The following is a 20,754-nucleotide window of genomic DNA, read 5'->3' as shown; positions in this document are numbered from 1 at the left end:
GAGATAAACAGCAGAAAGGGGAGTTTCTCACTCTATCAGGTGCATCAACAACACTGGCGTGCCAGGTTGACAGACTATACCATCCGTTCAGAGGCTGGAAATTTCAGGAGTCCTAAAGGCTGCCTGTGAAAACGACTCCAGAGGGGATCCATCAGCCATCCATTTGCTTCCTGTTGTAGGATGAGGACTGGGGCTGTTTTCTTTGGAGTGTTGGAGGCTGAGGGGTGACCTTATAGAGGTTTATGAAATCAGGTGCATGGATAGGGTAAATAGACAAGGACTTTTCCCTGGGGTGGGGGAGTCCAGAACTAGAGGGCATAAGTTTAAGGTGAGAGGGGAAAGATTTAAGAGGGACGTAAGGGGCAACTTTTTCACGCAGAGGGTGATGTGTGTATGGAATGAGCTGCCAGAGGAAGTGGTGGAGGCTGGTGCAATTACAGCATTTAAAAGGCATCTAGATGGGTATATGAATAGAAAAGGTTTCGAGGAATATGGGCCAAGTGCTGGCAAATGGCACTAGATTAGGTTAAGATATCTGGTCGGCATGGACGAGTTGGACCAAAGGGTCTGTTTTCATGCTGTACATCTTTATGACTCCATTAGGGTTATTGGATTGAAACCCCCTAAACTTGGCAGCCTGGTTTCTCAATTGGGAATGTAGCCACCTTTCTGGCGCACTGGGGGAGGGGTGATCAGGAATGTGGCAGGATAAGGCTCCTTAAGCAGCCATTACTTGACCACTTAAGGGCTTTAATTGCTGGGGAGTTGAGAAAGTCACCATTGACCCAGCATTTACTTCACAAGGTGGGGAGAAGTGAGCAAGCTTCCATCCAAGGCAAATTCAGCCAATTCTCTGCTTGGAATAATATATCACTTGAATCAAAATAAACCCTGGGACTGGCTGATGTCAAAATGAAAGTGTTCACAGTAGTGGAAGTTAGTTATCATGGGCACTCAGGATCAATATCCAATAAAACCATATGATCATAAGCATAGTGAGATCCAATGGATAGAGCAAAATATATAACTTCATATTAATACTAGAATCCAATTATAATCTAATCTGGGGTAGTGGGGGTTACGATTCACCTCTATGTAGAAATCCAGGCAAAGTGTGTGCAGCTGGAGAGAGAGTGGGAGGTCAGTCATTTGGAGATGGTAACTGGGCTCGATGACCAGGACTGTTCTAGGCTGCATTTCAGTGAGCCGAGATCTGTTTAAAAAAAGTGGGCGGCACGGTGGCACAGTGGTTAGCACTGCTGCCTCGCAGCGCCAGAGACCCGGGTTCAATTCCCGACTCAGGCGACTGACTGTGTGGAGTTTGCACGTTCTCCCCGTGTCTGCGTGGGTTTCCTCCGGGTGCTCCGGTTTCCTCCCACAGTCCAAAGATGTGCAGGTTAGGTGAATTGGCCATACTAAATTGCCCGTAGTGTTAGGTAAGGGGTAAATGTAAGGGTATGGGTGGGTTTCGCTTCGGCGGGTCGGTGTGGACTTGTTGGGCGGAAGGGCCTGTTTCCACACTGTAATCTAATCTAATCTAAAAAAAAAATGGGTATTTCTGATCTATTCCCCAACAGAAAAATCGTCCACATCCACTTTCAGCTCCTTTATTTCTCTAAGCTAATGAATCAACAAATGGAGAATATTTTTCACTGGATAATGTAGTGTGCTTTTTCATGAAAAAACTGCTCAGCATCAGTTTTCAATGATTTGTCGTGGCAATTGGCAGGATTTTTACATTCTTCATGATGAATGACTTTTCTTTTTATTGTGCTAAAGTGCATTTTATTTTATCAGCACAGCTCCACAAAGTAAAAACAGATGACACATAAAATACAGGCTCAATAGCTCACTGTCCAATATAGTCAGTATTAATAAAAAAAACTTCACGTAGCAAACACGTTTTTAATTTATAGCTGTACAAATCGCCTTCTGATTTAATGTTGCAGAGTTAGGCCTTGGTCATTAAATAGGTTACACGTTTATCTACTAGTCGTGTTTTGGGTGACCGCAGCTGGGGAATGAGAGAGAACTGTGGAGTTCTGATTTATAAAGAGCCAGTTTGCCTGCTGTGTTTGTAAGACTTCCTGGTCTTGATCTTGTCATTAAAGAAAGCTGCTGGCTGGGAGTTGGGCATTTTCCTGGATGGTTACAAAGCCAGCACTAGATGATTTTTAGAAATGAATTATCTGTTCAGTGACTTGCATTGGGAATTTTGCATGATAGAGAGAGAGAACTGTATAGACAGAAGATGAAAGTATTGCATAATTATGGTTTGATTTTTGAGTTAAAAATATTCTGGATGCAAAAATCCATCATGGACAACTGTCAATACAGTCCTCATACTCTTTATTTTCTCTGATGGTTTGTCTTTTTGTTTATCTTTGCTTCGTTACTCAAACACACTCAGCTCTGTCTTATCCTGACTACATAAAATCCCCTCTTTTTGCCTCCCCCTTGGTTTCTCTCTTATACCCTGGCACTCTGTTTCATGCTTTCGTTTTTTTTGACAAAGTGTTTTCTCACCTCAATGTTCACACTCCACTGAACAGGGTTGGGAATTTTGCTCGGGGAATTTCTGTCTATTATTAGTGTCGATGAGCAAAGAATTTACTTCTGTCCCTATCACCACAGCAACAATAGAAGCGAGATGCAAGTGACGTTTTCATGAAACATTTTACTCAAACTATAAGCTGTCCCATTGAGTGTGGATAACTAGTTACCGCCTAGATTCAGTGTCAGTATCCACCAAGATTATAAGCCTTAGGGACAGAAGTAGGCCATTTAGCCAATGGGGCCTGCTCCACTGTTCAGTTAAATCATGGTTGATCTGATAATCCTCAATTCCACTTTCCTGCCTTATTCCAATATCCTTTGATTCCCTTGCATAGACATTATTATTCATAATTTAAAATCTGTCTGTCTCAGGTTTGAATATACAAATCTATCTCACCCTTGAACATATCATCTATAACATCTATTATTTAATTTTGCGAGAAAATACTTTCATAAGCAGGTACTTAATTTAGTCAAAGACTCCTGTTTCTATCCTTAAATTGGGGGAAGAGTGTTCAATCTCTAATTGCTAGCTCTTTTTTGCTTGACAGCAGAATGTACTAATGTTAAAGAACAAAGTAAAGCAATCTGGATAGCACCTAAATAATTAAGAATGCAAGACATGACCCGCTCCTGGGAAAAGACTTTTGTCTATTTATCCTATCCATGCCCCTTATGATTTTATAATATAAACCTCTATAAGGTCACCCCTCAGCCTCTGACACTCCAGGGAAAACAGCCCTTGCCTATTCAGCCTCTCCTTATACCTCAAATTGTCCAACCCTGGCAACATCCTTATAAATCTTTTCTGAACTCTTTCAATTTTCACAAAATCCTCCCGATAGGAAGGAGACCAGAATTGCACACAATATTGCAAAAGTATTCTAACCAATGTCCTGTACAGCCGCAACATGTCCTCCCAATACTCAATTCTCTGACCAATAAAACAAAGCATACCAAACTCCTCCTTCACTATCCTATCTACCTGCGATTCTACTTTCAAAGAACTATGAACCTGTACTCCAAGGTCTGTTTGTTCAGCAACCCTTCCTAGGACCTTACCATTAAGGGTATAAGTCCTGCTCTGATTTGCTTTTCCAAAATGCAGCACCTAGTGAGAGGGGAAAGATATAACAGGGACCTAAGGGGCAACATTTTCACACAGAGGGTGGTGCGTGTATGGAATGAGTTGCCAGACGAAGTGGTGGAGGCTGGTACAATTGCAGCATTTAAAAGGCATCTGGGTGGGTATATGAATAGGCAGGAAGGGTTTGGAGGGATATGGGCCAAGTGCTGACAAATAGGACTTGATTACATTAAGATATCTGGCCGGCATAGACAAGTGGGACCAAAGAGTCTGTGTCCATGCTGTATATCTCTATGACTCTATGATATAAAGTATTTGCTTATAATTTCTGAGCTACTGAAAAATACTTCCATAACACATCTCTACCTCTGCTTGATTAAAATACACAGAAAATCTTTCTTGGTTTTCATGTGCACCTAGGACAGTCATGCATTCGATTACATAGGCAAAATTGGATCAAAAATTAGTTAAATGTTAATTTCACGAGATTCAGTGGAGGATATTTCTCCATGAGTTTTAGTGAGTCACCTCATACATTCTCCACTCTTCATCTCATTATGTATGCATCGTGCCCCTAGAACTAAAGAGGACACATCAGCAGAAGATTGGAATTGGTTTTTCAGCACTGAGAATCTCTGATTTGAATGACTGATGATTTATTTATTGTCACTTGTATTTAACAAAATAAACAGAGAGAAAAAATGTAATATGTCACCACGTCATGATGTCATTTTGAGTTTCAGAAGATAGTAAGATATAACTAAAATATAACCCACATCAGAGTTCTCCCTCCCCTCTTGGGTTCCATTTGACATCCGGAAGTGAGTCCTCCACAATGGGCTCTTGGCCCACCAGTATCCCACATCACAGTCTATTCCAGGAGTCCTGGATGGAGTAATGACTTCCTTGAGTGGTTTGTGAGCTTCAAAGGGGATGAACATCTTTTTTGGAGACTTTTCTGGGCTCAACCAATAAACAGAACATTCATTGAACTAATTTTCACAAGTTGCTATAAGAACTAGGTGCAGGAGCCAGCAGTTCAACCCCTCGAGCATGTTCCACCATTTGATACAATCATGACTGATGTCAACATGGCCTCAACTCCACTTTCCTGACTATTCTGCATAATCTTAACCCATTACAAATTAAAAATCTATCTCATGCTTAAGGTTATTCAATGTCCCAGTATCCACTGCACTTTGAGTAATGAATTCCACAGATTCATACTCCTTTTGAGCAAGGTAATTGAACCTCATTTCAGTTTTAAATCTGCACGACCTTATCCTAAAAGTACAACCTCTTTACCAGATTTCCCGACATGAGGAAACATCCTTTCACTGTCTACTTTGTCAATTCCGTTTATCTTTTTCTGTACGTCAATTGTTTTGGGATTTAAACTCTCAGCCTATGAGCTACTTGTCCAGTACCTTACCTGGTACTGTATATAACTGTGCAGTGCATAGTACTACTTGGCAGTGTAGACAAAAAGAATGGAGGGTCTAATAAACATGGTGTCAAATCAAGTGGAACTCTGGAGCAATCACTCTTCACTATTTTCCAGATGCAGAATCTTGTTTTACATCCCACCTTGTTAAATTTGTACTGTTTTTGCAAAAGTGAAGCATAACTTCACGTGAGCTTACTGTACACTGTTGCTTTGAGACATGGTGGCTCAGTGGTTAGCACTGCTGACCCACCATTCTAGAGACCTAGGCTCAATTCCACCCTTGGGCCACTGTCTGTGTGGAATTTATGCATTTACCCAGTGTCTGTGTGAGTTTCCTCCCACAGTGCAAAGATGTGCAGGTTAGGTGGATTGGCCATGCTAAGTTGCCCATAACATCTGAGATTGTGCAGGCTAGCTGGATAACCACAAGCAATGCAAGGTTACAGCAATGGGTGCAATTGGTGGGCTGCTCTTTTGAGCATCATTGTGGACTCGATGGGCTAAATGGCCTGCTCCCTCACAGTAACGATTATGACCTGATCAATGAATTGTCTTATCAACAATGAACAAGATGTAATCCAATATCTTTTTTCATAAATCCCTACAAGTGTAAAATATTAAATCAGTAAGCAGCTGGAATTAAAATAACTTTTAGATTCTAATGATCTTGCTTAGCTCCTGTCAGCCAGCTGAGTGTTTGTAAATTTAGGGGAAAGAAAAGATTGCTGAGAACAGCAAAAGCAACAGCAGAAGAGATTTGTGATGGAAATTTGTTTTCCAAAGGAGCAGCGCTTTTGGCGTTTTTCCATAACAAGGGAGAAAGGCCCCTCACTGAATCCTGTTAGCATATGTTTGCGTGCTTGGACCACCTCAATTTGCTGCTGAAAGCCAGTTAAAATGTTTTTCCACTGAACCTGATGGTGACTGGGTGTCCTTGGCACAGCAGGGCAGTGAATGCTGGCATTAATATTTAGAAAGCGTAACACACAGTGGAGTGTGAGAAAAATGCTTTCTGGCTAAACCGACTATAAGAAGAATGGTACATAGACTATTTCTTGTGTGTTTTGACCAGAGTTTTTGAAGTGTGGCTTTATGAAGAATATGTGTTCTGTCAGTTTTCAAAACATTAGTTGCTGAACTGCAAAATGTTTGTCGATACTTTGCATTGTCTAATACTTTTTTTATTTGTCAGGACATTTAGCAAAGTAATAGCTGATCTTATTATTGCAACTTAATACCAAAGTCTGAACCAACTCATCTAATTAATATTTTTGGCATCTTCACAAAGCACTTGTATTTCTTCTCTCCTCTTGTCTGTTTAATATCCTGCAGATGGTTCAGGTCTCACTGTACACATCATTTATTTGTGCATCCCAGTCCTATTAACACCAGCTATTGTTACGGGATTGTTAAAGTACCATTTCTTTATGTTGTACGCACACATAACAGCATGCTCCCAGTATCTGATGTGTGCACAAACAATGTACAGCTGATAAGTATGTGAGTGGTAAAAGCATCAGAAATCTGCCTGGGAGTCCACTACAAATTTAAGCACCCTAATTTGCCCAAATCAGCAGTAACTTCAGACTTGTCAGTGGTGAGATTGTGAGAGGGAGTCTGCTTTACACCAGTGCTAATCCAGAACAGATGGTTTAGTTTATACTGACCTTCCTGTGCCATTATTGTTAACAGCATTAGGTTCAGTCAGCTTGTCCTTTCTGTGCACTGGAGCTGATCTGGAAGGCAGAGACTGAGAACGCTGTCAATTATGGCACCTTGAGTGTTGATGAACAGTAAAGTGCAACATTGCAAATCAAGATGCCACTTGATAATTAACTTAGCACAGAAAATATTTTTTATTGTTTGAACTTGTAAAACGGAAGGACCGTGGCACAGCAACTGCCAGAAGTGGAAACCTTTCTCTCTTCATGTTCAAATCCCATCACTGGCATGCTGTGAAACCAAATTCCATAAATCCAGCCAACATACATCATTCAACTAATGCTAAAAACAGATGATCCAGCCTTTTATCTCATTTCATTCTGTGGGGCCTTGTGTGCAAACTGGCTGTCACATTTCTTTATATTACAACAGTAACACTGTTAATCAAGGTCAGAAATATTTCATTGGATGGAAAATGTATTAATGCAAGTCAGAACTTTCAAATGTGGTGAAATTGGATTTTTCCCGCACGATACGTCCTATGCAATTTTGTTCTTTCATTCTATAATGAGCAGTAAACCTGATATTATCAACAAAATGCCCCTGTTGAAGTTGAAAGCTGCGCCAATATTTTCTTGATTATAATGCGTAGGCCCTCCTGACTTATCACAGGTTCATGCTGTCAGCTGGATTCCCTCACACCCCCTACAATCCCATCATGGTGATGGAGGAAGAAAATGACAGGCAGAGGATATTACACTCCCCTTGGGTTTCTTTTGGAGAGGGAGTGGTTTCATTGGCAGGCTTGCCTGGGTAAAGCCAGAGAGCAGGTAAGCAAAAGCCAGAGAGAGAGGCCTGAGAGCTGTGTTGATGCCTGAGAGCTGTGTTGATGCCTGCAGAGCTGGTGAGTGGAACGGAAATGGCCATTGAGCTGCCAGTAACTAAGGAGGAGGTTAACGTGGTATCTCCCCTTAGTCAAAGGAGCTCTGAGGTATTGGTCTTGATGGCACAGTAATCTATCTCATGTTTTTGAGGGGAACTAACAATAGCTCCCAGTTGTGTTTCCTTGCTGGTCTTCATTTCTAATGTTAAGCCCTTGCTGCTGCTAAATTTAAAAACATTCTTGGTCCGACTGTTTAAAAAGCAAGTCTGCAAACACTGTTGACTAGGGACAAGAAGTTGAGCTGTCATTTTTTTCAGTGTTTTGGAGTATCAGGCGATGGAGATCCAAAGGATTCTTTCTTCAGGGTGAACTTTTTAAAAAATCTATTTATACCTTTGATTCTAGTGGAACAAAGAATCATTGAGCTGCATCCGCATGACCTTATGGTGTTGCGTATGCTTTTTCCTGCAATACATTATCTAGCTTGAATCAAGTACTGCATCATCTTTAGCAGTTTGTTCTGCATTTCCATTATCCTATGGGAGTGATTATTTTTCTAATCTCTTGCCTGTTTTACTTCTGCCTTTTATCTGTATTTTTCATAAATCTGAACAAGCTGCCAGAGGAAATGGTAGAGGTGAGTACAATTACAACATTGAAAAGACATTTAAACAGGTACATGGATAGGAAAGGTTCAGAAGAATAGGGGCCAAACACAGGCAAATGGGACTATTTCAGTTTTGGAAACCTGGTCAGCATGGACGGATTGGGCCAAAGAGTCTGTTTCCGTGCTGTAAGACTCTATGACTCTAAAGATCTGTTACAAACTCTTTCAACCTTACCCCAAATGGTATTTTTCGCTGAGGCTTTCTGTCATAATTTAGTACCCGTACTCCTGGGTATGACTTGGTCTCTTTCCTAAGAATCCTTTCTAATACACCCAAATGCCTCTTGAAGGAGGACAAGTAAAATTGCCTGCCTCACTGCAGAATTAGCTCATCGACATTTTCAATGTCAAACTCATAGTTGGATGGTTCCTGGAGCTTAATTTGCCTTGAAGCAATTTGCCTTATAGGTGTCTCCATTCACTGCTGGGACGGAGAGTGATTGATAGGTTGAGTTCTGTTATATGTGAGCCACGCATATAGTGAAGTACAGTGGTGAGAAGTGGTAGTGTTTTTTGATTCTTATATGTACAAGTAATATCTATAGTATTTAATCTTGACAGAAAGGCTGTATGTTTCTGTCAGTTTCATTTCTGTCTAACAAATACTGCTAGCTACCCCTTAAAGTTAGGTTGGTGTACATCTTCAGAATCATTTATATTTGAATGATTTGAAATTGAAAAACAAACCTTTGCCTCATTTGAGGGCAAATGTAGATTTTGTGACAAAATTGTGTTTTGCATCAATGAGTGCAAACAAACCTATCTGACAAAAACAGAGTTCATTGAGATTCAGAGAATTAATTTTTTCTCAATTTTCTTGCAAGAGTTGTTTACACAAATAAATGAAATCAAACATAGGCTGAACGGCCTGCTTCTGCTCCTATTGTGTCTATCCACCATTCAGTGAGAACATGGCTGATCTGATAATCCTCAACTCTACCTTTGTGCCTTTTCCTTATTGATCTCCTTACTGATTAAACCTTGTCCATCTCAGCCTTGAGTATATTTAACAGCAAATTGTAAGCAGATATGGTTGAGGAACGCTATTTGAAAAATGCACAGCAAGCGGAACAGACAGGAGTTGCCTGTTTTGAATGTGCACAACAATGATGACAGCAAAAAATGGTGTGAGCCACAATTTTAGCCCAAATTACTACAAGATGTTATCAGGGTCCTTGTCTCTCCTGCTGTACTCCATGCCTAGATGTAATGTTTTGATATAAAATAATTTTGCGTGCAGTTTTGCTTCCTAAATTCAGATCAATAAACATCTTATCAGTGTTTTATTGCTGCTGTTTTTTATTGCCTCTCCAGAAGATCAGCCTGATTTATTTTGTGCTCAAACTCTTGTGGTGCCACTCTGTGCCCATTGCCAGTATTGCAGGTATAATTTTTTAAAACACAAAATAAATTGTTATTCAGCTGATCAGTGTCTGAATGCAGCTTGTGGTGCAGCAGTAGTGTCCCTATTTTTAATGCCAGGAAGCTTAGGTTCAAGTCCCACATGTTCCAGAGGTGCATAATGATAACTCTGAACAGGTTAGTTTTGAAACAAAATAACTTTTCAACCAGTTACTCAAATCCAGTTTTATTCAGATTGTAAACATGTAGGGTACTTTCATTGTTTTACAGGTAATCTGAACTGATGACAATAAGTAGGTAAAAACAATGACTGCAGATGCTGGAAACCAGATTCTGGATTAGTGGTGCTGGAAGAGCACAGCAGTTCAGGCAGCATCCGAGGAGAAGTAAAATCGATGTTTCAGGCAAAAGCCCTTCGTCAGGAATAAAGGCAGAGAGTCTGAAGGGTCGAGAGATCCGCTCGAGGAGGGTGGGGGTGTGGAGAAAGTAGCATAGAGTACAATAGGTGAGTGGGGGAGGGGTTGAAGGTGATAGGTCAGGGAGGAGGGTGGAGTGGATAGGTGGGCAGATCCACGCGCCCCTTCAACCCACCCTCCCATCCTGGCACCTTCCCCTGCCACCGCAGGAATTGCGAAACCTGCGACCACACCTCCTCCCTCACCCCCATCCAAGGCCCTAAAGGAGCCTTCCATATCCATCAAAGTTTTACCTGCACATCCACCAATATCAATTATTGTATCCGTTGCTCCCAATGCGGTCTCCTCTACATTGGGGAGACTGGACACCTCCTAGCAGAGCACTTTAGGGAACATCTCCGGGACACCCGCACCAATCAACCACACTGCCTGTGGCCCAACATTTCAACTCCCCCTCCCACTCTGCCAAGGACATGGAGGTCCTGGGCCTCCTTCACCGCTGCCCCCTCACCACCAGACGCCTGGAGGAAGAACGCCTCATCTTCCTCCTCGGAACACTTCAACCCCAGGGCATCAATGTGGACTTAATGTGGACTTCAACAGTTTCCTCATTTCCTCTTCCCCCACCTCACCCTAGTTCCAAACTTCCAGCTCAGCACTGTCCCCATGACTTGTTCTACCTGCCTATCTTCTTTTCCACCTATCCACTCCACCCTCCTCCCTGACCTATTACCTTCATCCCCTCCCCCACTCACCTATTGTACTCTATGCTACTTTCTCCCCACCCCCACCCTCCTCTAGCTTATCTCTCCACCCTTCAGACTCTCTGCCTTTATTCCTGATGAAGGGCTTTTGCCCAAAACGTCGATTTTACTGCTCCTCGGATGCTGCCTGAACTGCTGTGTTCTTCCAGCACCACTAATCCAGAATCTGATGACAATAAGTAGCCTTGCCAACCTTCTCCAATGTAGCCATGTGCTGATATTTATCAATTAAAGTGGACAGTTACCCAGGCTTGTGCTATTCCAAAAAGCGCACAGGTCATTCTGTTATAATGCAGATTTTGTTAATGCGAATTCTCTATAATTGACAAATTGGGGACACTGTTACTAAAGCGCAAACTTTTAAAGGGTGTACTGGTGATAACATGATTCTGGCTTCATTAGTTTAAATGGTGCTGCTATAATAGATTTTCTTCTAACATGGGATTGCACGAGAACAGAACTACCGCATTATAGCAGAACTGGCTGTAAATGTAACTGAGACAATTATTGCCACATCAACAATCTCCCAATGTTTAATGGAGAGTGAAATGTTGACACTATTTTATTAATAGCCTGCTCGCCGATGACCAGTTTGAGATCTTCTAGAACATCTCTAATCCAAACCTCAGCCTCAATCCAGACAAGAATGCATGAGCTAAATGGCAAAGAGGGAATTGTCAGAGACATTTAATTCATCGCAGTATTCAACCACATACAGCATCATGGAACCTGAGCAGAACTGAGGCCAATAGGAGTCAAGTCGTAAGCCCTCAAGTTCTGCGTCATACCTGCTGCATAAGAAAATGGTTGTGGTTGTCTGGGCCAGTCATTGTCGTCATAAGACGTTACTGCAGGAATTTGTCAAGGATGTATCTCCATCTGCTTCATCATTGACCTTCATCCCAGTAGTGAGGCCTTTTGCTGATAATTTCACAGCCTCCAAATTCATTTAAAAATTCAATAATAATTAAGCAGTTTATGCCCACCCACCAATGGATTTGATTTAGATCCAGATATAGTAGTTAAATAGTTAGGCACCATATTATGAGCTCTTAAACAAAAATTGAAATTGCTGGAGAAACTCAGCAGGTCTGGCAGCAACTACAGAGAGAAAATAGAGTTAATATATAGAGTCCAGCGACCCTTCAGAACTAGAAGCAGTTGAGAAAGGTGGTATTTTACGTTGATGACAAAGGCTGAGAGGGAAAAGGAATGAACAGATCCATGGAGGCAGAGCACAGAGACAGATAAAAAAAACAGGGTAGGCAGTCAAACGGATTGTTGATAGTAAGCCGGGAAGAATAGAAGCTCCCTGCACTGATTTGCCTGCATTTCACTCAATCTAGTCTACCGTATTCACTGCTCTTAACATGGTCTCCACACGGGAGTAAGAAACAAAGACTGGGTGACCGCTTTGCTGAACACCTACATATTGTATGCAAAAAAGACCAAGATTCCAGTTGCCTGTCACTTCAACGCACCACCATGTCTCCTGGCCAATGTTTGTGTCTTGGGCTTGCTACAGTGGTCCAGCAAAGCTGGAAGAACAGCATCTCATTTTCTGCTGGGGACCCTGCAGCCTTCAGAACTGAGTATCGAGATCAATAACTTTAGGGGCTGAGCATCTTCTCCCATATCCTTCCTTCAACCTCCACGTACCAGACCTTGTCACGACATGGGCCGTTTTCAGCACAGCCAACCCACTTTCACCTGCTTATGGTCCCTGTTTTCTTTCTCCCTGGCATACCATCATCTACTATCATCGGCACCACTGCATATACTGCCTTTTTCCTAGGTACTAACAATTCTGAAGAAGGGTTACTGGACTCGAAGCATTAACTCTGCTTTCTCCCCTTGGGTACTGTCAGACCTCCTGAGTTTTTATTTCAGACCTCCAGCATTTGCAGTTCTTTGTTTCATTAAAGGCGATAAGCTAGATAGCTGATAATGGGGACTATGAGTGGTTGGAAATGATTAGCTGTGCTGAAAGCAACCCAGTCCATTGGCAGCACTGGGATTGTAGGGGTGGGTAATAGACAAGTGAGGAGGTGTTCATGCTCTGAAATTGTTAAACTCAATGTTGAGTACAGAAGGCTGGAAAGTACTGAAGTAGATGATGAGGTGTTGATCTTTCAGCTTGCATTGAGCGTCACTGGAGCACTGCAGCAGACCTGACAATGTTGGCTTGGGAGCATGGTGTGGTGTTGAAGAGGTTGACAATTAGATACTTGGGATCTCCCCAGTGTAGAGGAGACCACATTGTGAGCAGCAAATGCAGTAGACTAGATTGAGTGAAGCCCAGTAAATTGCTGCTTCCCCTGGAAGTTGTGTCTGAGGTCTTGGATAGTGAGGAGGGAGGAAGTAAATAGGCTGGTATTGTATGGGAAGGTGCCGTGGGAGTGTGATATTGTATTGGGAATGGAGGAGAAGTGGACCAGAGTGTTCCAGAGGAAACAGACCCCACAGATGCTGACAAGGGAGGATAAGGGAATATGTGTCTGGTGCTAACATCCCAGTGGAGGTGGTGGAAATGGCAACTTATGGCGCATTGGATGTGGTGGCTGCTAGGGTAGAAAATGAGGACAAAGAGAGTTCTGTTATTGTGAGAGGGAAGGGGAGAAGTGAGGCAGAAGTGAAGGAAATGGGTCAGACACTGCTAAGGACCAGGTCAACCACAGTAGTAGGGAAAAGGATGGGCATGTCTGATGCTCCCCTGCATAAACCTGGCATCATCAGAACAGATGGAACAATGACGGACAGAGGTGGGAGAATGGAATGGAGCCCTTACAGGAAGCAGGGTGTGAGGATGTATAGTCCAGGTAACTGTAGGAGTCAGTGGGTTTGCAGTGGATGGCAGTGGCCAGCCTATCCCCAGGAATGGACACTAAGATGTTGAAGAAGGGAAGGGAGGAGTCAGAGATCGACCAGGTGAAGGTGAAGGAAGGATGGAAATTAGAAGCAAAATTGATCAATTTTTTTTCCAATTCTGAACAAGAGAGGGAACAGTGTCAATGATATCATCGATTCAGTGGAGAAAGTGTTGTGTGGAGGGGTTGGAGTAGAACTGGAACAATGAATGTTCCACGTACCCCACAAAGAGCCCGGCATAACTGGGGCCCATGTGGGTACTCATGACCACGCCTTTGATCTGAAGTGGGAAGGGTTCAAAGAAAAGTAGTTCAGAGTGGGGGTGAGCTCGGCCAGGAGGAGGAGGGTGGTGCTAAATGGGGACAGTTCAGGCATTTTTGTTTTCGGGAATAAGCAGGGAGCTCTGAAATCATCCTGATGAGGGAAGAATGTATTGAGGGATTGCAGTCCATTGTGAAGAGGAGGTGGCTGGTGTCTGCAAACAAGACAGTTTGAAACCAATATAAAGCATAAGAAAAATAGAGGATGCAAGTGATGAGGGACTGGACCAGTGGAGAATTAGATCGAGTCTGCGTAGGAAGGTAGAATGGGTCTGCCTAGGCAGCCCTGTTTGTGGATGTTTGGGAAGAAGGCAAAAGTGGAATGAAAGGCATTGAGGTCTATGAGCTGGAAGGCTATTGTAGGGTGATCTCTGGATAAGATAAGGTTAGTGACATTCATGAATACAGTAGCCTGATGTTCGATAATAGGATCATAGTCCAGGGGGAGATAGAAGGTGCCTGAGATCTAGCATTCAGCCTCCACAGTATAGTGACCTGTATGGCAGGCAAGTACCAGCACAGTGCAGAAAACTTGGTCTGTTGAAATTTGTACCAGAGGAGACTGAAGATTTAATTCAGTTAAGACATGATTGAAGCAATCAATCAAGTCCAATGAAAAACATGGCAGTGCACTGGTGACCTTTTGTTAGTGATGTTATTGTAGTGGTGTGTATATTACTGGTATAAATGAACCTTCAAATACACTTCGCCTGTCTGATGCAGTTGCGAAATGAATTAAAGGTTATAGTTCATAGCATTAAATCAAGCTTATGGAATTATTTTTAAAATAAGCTCCAAAATTGCTGCCTTTGATTCCATTAGAAGGGAATAGATTGTTTCTTCAGAGGTCAAATGTTTCTGAATATCACATATAGTATTACAACATAGCAGCTTGCTATAGAACAGTTAGTATGTGAAAGCTATTATTCAGACAGTTAGTTCTTTCTAGTAATTTGCCTTCACATGGTCATCAAAGGCCATGTGTGGGTCAGGCCTCACTAACATATGTGAACAGGTTACACGTATCCTGGGGCAGGTCACCTAGTCTGCGCCATCACAATATTCTGGTAACCAAGTCTAAAAGGACGCATTCACAACAACAGAGCAGGCTAGAAGGTGTATTCCTTCCCAAGAATGTAGGACTCAAGACAACAAAGATTTAGTTTGTATTTGTGGAATTACACTTTGATCAGCTGATTATTTAAATGTTGATGATGGTTGTTTTATTTGCTAAGAACCACATTTTACATATTAAAAGAGCCAAGCACTTTGGTTAAGGTTGTCTCCTTTGCTGCCCAAAGATGGACCTTGTGTATCTTGGGAAAAATTCAACTTCACTGATGGACCCTTAATAGGTGGCATTGAGTCTGTGCTCTATTAATCATACCATTCAATTTTTCATACCATTATAATCAACTCTGTGAAATCTGATTCTTAAAGATCAAGGTTTCTGTCAAAACACAATTATTGTGGTTTGGTTGATACTCAATGTCTGTCTGTCAGCACCATAGAAACATCAGACATGTATTTTGGTTTTTCACGTTAGTGATTTTTAATAAAGCTGCACTGAGCTAGATACCATGCAATCTCAGTCATTGAGACTGTCACTGAGTAGACACGCAATCCCTTGGCTCCTTTTATTGTCTCCTATTTTCTTTCAGTTTAACAGTATTTTAATAATGAGGCATTTTTCTGCATTGTTCCTTTATACACAGCATTTTGGATAGAATTGCAAGGCCACAAGTGGAGTATTGGATTTATGTGACTTCAGAAACCAGTGACTCTGTAATATATTTAATATTACCTTGAGGGAACAGGTGGCATATACTCTGAACATGTTGAGAATTGATATAGTATTCTAAAATCGTTTGTAAGACTGAAAATACTTCACATCTACTTAATTGATCATTTGAATGAGTTTTAGTTGTTGGCTATTGATATCCAGTTCTCTTTTTTGGAAATTGTTTTGCAGTTTAGCTCAATTCTCTTTGCTTTCAAAGGAATTGAAAATGATACCAAATTCAAAAAGGTGTTACATTTCAATTGAAGGCTAGTTGAGTGTTGACCATCAGCATATACTTAAGTGTATGGTGAAAGTGTACCTGTGCATGCAACTGTATATGCAACTGTACCTACAAATATATAGGTGTACATTTTGAGATGTATATGTCTACCGTCTGTGTGAATATGTCCACCAGCAAATATATGTTTACATTTGTGTAGCTGTGTGAAGGCATATGTGCAGTTGTGTGTATCTACACATGTATATATGAGCCCTGAACATAAGAGACCCCTCATCTTCATAAAAACCAAAAGAACTGTAGATGCTATAAATCAGAAACAAAAACAGAAATTACTGGAAAGGTTCAGCAGGTCTGGCAGCATCTGTGTGGAGAGAAATCAGAGTTAATGTTTCGGGTCCAGTGACCTTTCCTTGTTCTGAGCAATTTCTGTTTTTACCCCTCATCTTCATGCTTATCTATTTGCCCTGCTGCTGTTTTTTTTTATTTGGAAAGCACTATTTGGTTTGGCTGCTGTTGTTTATTTCAATTACTCATTTCCAATCAGGATTTTCCCTGGTTCCATAAATGATTGGAAAGTCTTTAAAGTGCAGGTTTTTTTGGTGTGTCCCCATATTTGTGTTATATTATTGTTTGGTGTGACAGTGTAAAGCATTCAAGGAGAAAGCACCCAACTGTATGGCTTTATTTTTGTCTTATTGCTGCAGCCATTATTCAATAGGGAGAGGGAGGCAGAATATTGTTAATGTCTGACCTATATGCACTGGAAAGTGCACTGAGCACAGTTCATGTACCCAAAATCATCATCTCCAAAAGGAAAGTTGATCAGGAAAATGGAAGAACAGTTAAATAAAGTTTGTGGAAAATACATTACTTATATCTAAAGCTGGAAAGCAACTGTAATTTTAATGGAAAGGATAGAGAAATTAAATTTTGGAAATGCATTATGACAGGGATAGATTTGTTGTCACAGTGATTTGTGAAAACATATTCAGTCCCAGAAAACCTATTTAATTCACACAACTAAATGATGACAGCTGAAATTCTATCCATCACCACCAGCCTCAGTCCAGATTTCTGTTCACATATTGCCTGAAGGAATGATTCAGCAATGATGTTTTCTTGGAAGATAGTGTCAGAGACAGTTTCTTGTGTGTTGCTTATTCTTTTCATTTTTCTCTCGAGTCTCACAAATGGGTTCATTAAAAATACAAAGAAAACACCATCTATTTAGTATAATTCAGCCTTGTTATTAGCAAGGTTTTAATAGATAAATAGTACAAAGCAATGGTTTAACCAAGTTAAGTTTGCCATGTCTTCTGTCTATAGTAAAATATTGCATGCCTCGTAGTTAAAATATCCTTTCTTTCTAATTCATGGGAGAGATGCATTAATATTAAAGAACAAAAGTAATAGTATGGCTGTGGTTATTTAAATAGCGTATTTGTTAACTAAGTGTTGCCTCAGTTAATCTGCTGTCTTTTGGATGAACATTCCATCTACATGTTCAAAAAAATTAAGCAGCTGAGCAAAGGGTATAATCTGTCCTTTTTAATAATAGGAAGAGGAGCAGCAACAGAGTCAAGTGGCTCTGCAAAGGAGGCACCATGAGAGGAGGCCCCCATCATTTCCTCTGTTGGTAGCACTACATTAATGCTTCAGTTACATTAGTTAAGAGCTTTCAAATATACAAAATAGGAGCAGGAGGAGGCCATTCTGGCCCCTTTATCATCTTCTGCCATTCAGTGACATCATGGCAGATCTGATTGTAACCTCAAATCCACTTTTCTTCCTACTTTTGATAATCCTGACTCTCTTGTTAGTCAGGAATCTATCTATCTCTGCCTTAATGTATTCAATGATCTTGCCTCCACCATTCTCCAGAGAAGAGAGTTCCAAAGACTCCTGACTCTAAGAGGGAAGAAATTCCTGCTCACTTCTGTTCTAAAGGAGAGACCTCTTATTTTTAAACTATGTCCCCTAGTTTTCAACTCAACCATAAGACAAAACATTTTTTCAGCTTACATTATAAGCTAATAGAATTTTCAGGAAGTTGAGATGCAAAGTTTTAAAAGCATTTGGTGGAGAAAATGGCATAAGTGCATCTTCCATAGTAGTGCGATTGAAGAACTTTTAGACCAATATGTTTCATTCCCTGCACTGATGGACATCAGGGTAGGTTCTATAGCCAGATTAGCAAGCTAGCAAATAAGATTTGGTTTTTAAAACCATATTATCAACTTTGGAACAATTTTGCATACAAATAACTTGTAAATGTGCATTGGTTACAGAATCTAGCCCACACTACAAACCCCTCAATTTGACACCTGGAAGAACTGGTTAATTAGAGAATGTTTCAGTGTAAGAGACTGAATAGTAGAAAATTACTAAGAAATCTGTCTGTCTTTGTTCCACTTGTGATACGAGCCTGAACCAATTCATCTTATAATAGAAGTAGCAGTTGTCAGTTTGAAAAGATGAGTGTTCTTTTGCTCAAGAAGTGCTTTGCATTTAACTTTTGCCTGACTCGGTAAAGCTGTTGGTATCTGGAGCTATGGTTACCAATTAAAATGTGGTTCTGTAATTTAGGAATGTTGAAGATAACCTATTGTACAGAAGACAGCATTCTGATTCAGAAAATCAAATAATGTCCTGATGTATGAGAAGAAACCTTTCTGATATGTGAAAATAAGACATAGCCTGACATTAGATTCATGGCTTCAGTCCACTCGAAGTATTTGTTATCAATTGAACTTCCTGTGCCACATTCCTCACTCAGAACTGGGACTCAGTAGACATGACTTACTGATGGGCAGATGTAGGCCCCACTTGACAAAACGTCACTAGTGATGAGAGGGAGAAATTTCATGTATACTTTCAGTCACCTTCACCATGATTGTGGTGGTAGAGTTGAAAAAGGTTGAGAGAGAAGGCGCCACTTATGATCCTTCTCCTAAAGCCCTGAACCTCAGTAGGGTGGCAAGGGTTCCCATGGTGGGATGTTAAGGTCAGCTTCTTCATTTGTTGGTTCCCCATTATGGCTTAGTGGGTTGCGAAACAGTAAGAATGAACCCTTCGGTGATCATTCTGTGTGACAGAAAGGACCAGTATTCTGAAGCTGGTATTCCCAAAAGGTTGAGATAACATTATTTTATAATAAGAGACACTTTTGCTCGAGCAAATGAAAGTCTTTTAAATGTGGTAACTTTCATTTTAAGAGCTTATGCAAATATGAACTCCCGATTGATCCAATTTTGAAAACAGCAGCCACATAATAAGGTAGGACAGCTCTGAAATTGTCTTGCACACAGTAAATAGTAATTGCAGTAGTTGAAATGCACCGTTCAAAGTCATCTATCTGATGGAATAGCCAACTGGACTACTTGTCGAAAATAATAAGAGTAAGTGTCAGGATAGAGAATGTTTTGCAGCTTGTTACATAAGATCCGTGATTAAAAATCCAGTTCAGTTGATGCTCAGAGGATGCTGCAGGCTGGCATAATAAATACTCTTTCTGTGTTCTACATTGACAGTTCCCTCGGGGCAGGAGCTAACTGAACTGTTAACTTTGCCGGATCAAGCACCACAGATTGTGATGAAGCTGATTGAAGCATTGGAGAAGAAAGGTACTTATTTACAATTCTCCTAGTTGATCTTCCTTGAACACAAATGCAGGCATACACCAGCATGTACACCCAGAGGCACACAAAGGCCATCGTCAAAGTTTGAGCTGCCCAATTGTTGCCTTAGAGTCAATTTCTCATGGATTCAAACTGCTCTCCAAGGCTTGGGCACATAAAGTCAGGTTAGAACTGAAGGAGAGCTGTGTACATGTGTCAGTTCAGCAATGTTTTGAAGATTTCCTCTCATTATTCACAGGAAAGTAAAAACTTCTCCCAATACTACATGAAATACATTATTCATCTTGTGAATATTCTTACTGATGTAGCCTTTGCAATCTCACTGTTGTACACAGTTGCATAACATAATTTCATTAAAATTAATTCAGTGTTACTGAGTGATGTGATCAGTTATGATAAAAACAAAACTATAACACTGGAAGTACTCAGCAGGTCAGGCAACATCTGGGAAGAGTAACAAAATTACCATTTCAGGATGGAAAGATTTAAAGCATTTTTTATGGCAGTAGAAGGCATGAGGGCAGGAGGGAGATAAAAGGGAAGGTCGCTGATATGGTGGAGGTCAAGATAGAGTAACTAACAAAAAGTTAAAGATGCAAAAGCCAAAGTGAGTGCTAGCTAGTACTGAGGAACCTCGATTATCCGGCATTCAATTATCCGAATATCAATTATCAGGCAAGATCGCAAGATCCTGATGCTCAGCTAAACTATGTTATCCGGCATTCGATTATCTGGAATTCAATTAATCAAACGAAATACTCCCCGCCTGTGTCCTCCAGATAATCAAACTTCCTCTGTATAGTAAAGGCACAAAGGCTGTGTCCAGATGAGGTGTGAATGTCACCCATCTGAATGCAACATGAAGGCCTAAAGAAAAACACATCAAACAAAAACAAAAGGAAGTACAACATGGAGAGAAAGGTTATCAACTAAAGTTTGCAGTATTCGCTGATACCTTTAACCTCTCCTTACTACGATCTGAAGTCCCCACCTGCTTCAAGAAGACCACGATCATCCCAGTGCCAAAGAAAAATCATGCAGCATGCCTCAATGACTCAGA

General features: G+C 41.0%; 1 protein-coding gene across 3 annotated transcripts in view; it reads left to right on the top strand.

Annotated features, from left to right (window-relative positions):
- The window catches only part of LOC122554316 (phosphatidylinositol 3-kinase regulatory subunit alpha-like), a 475,560-nt gene that overhangs the window by 148,802 nt on the left and 306,004 nt on the right, over positions 1 to 20,754 (top strand). For all 3 annotated transcript variants that reach the window (XM_043699150.1, XM_043699147.1, XM_043699146.1), the window contains exon 3: positions 19,587 to 19,679. In XM_043699150.1, coding sequence (XP_043555085.1) covers positions 19,587 to 19,679 — 93 coding nt within the window. The remainder of the gene's footprint in view (positions 1 to 19,586; positions 19,680 to 20,754) is intronic.

This window comes from Chiloscyllium plagiosum, chromosome 11 (assembly GCF_004010195.1).
Source record: "Chiloscyllium plagiosum isolate BGI_BamShark_2017 chromosome 11, ASM401019v2, whole genome shotgun sequence".
In the NCBI taxonomy this organism is placed as follows: domain Eukaryota; kingdom Metazoa; phylum Chordata; class Chondrichthyes; order Orectolobiformes; family Hemiscylliidae; genus Chiloscyllium; species Chiloscyllium plagiosum.
The sequence above is the reverse complement of the archived record's forward strand: the minus strand, read 5'-3'. Positions and strand labels throughout refer to the sequence as shown.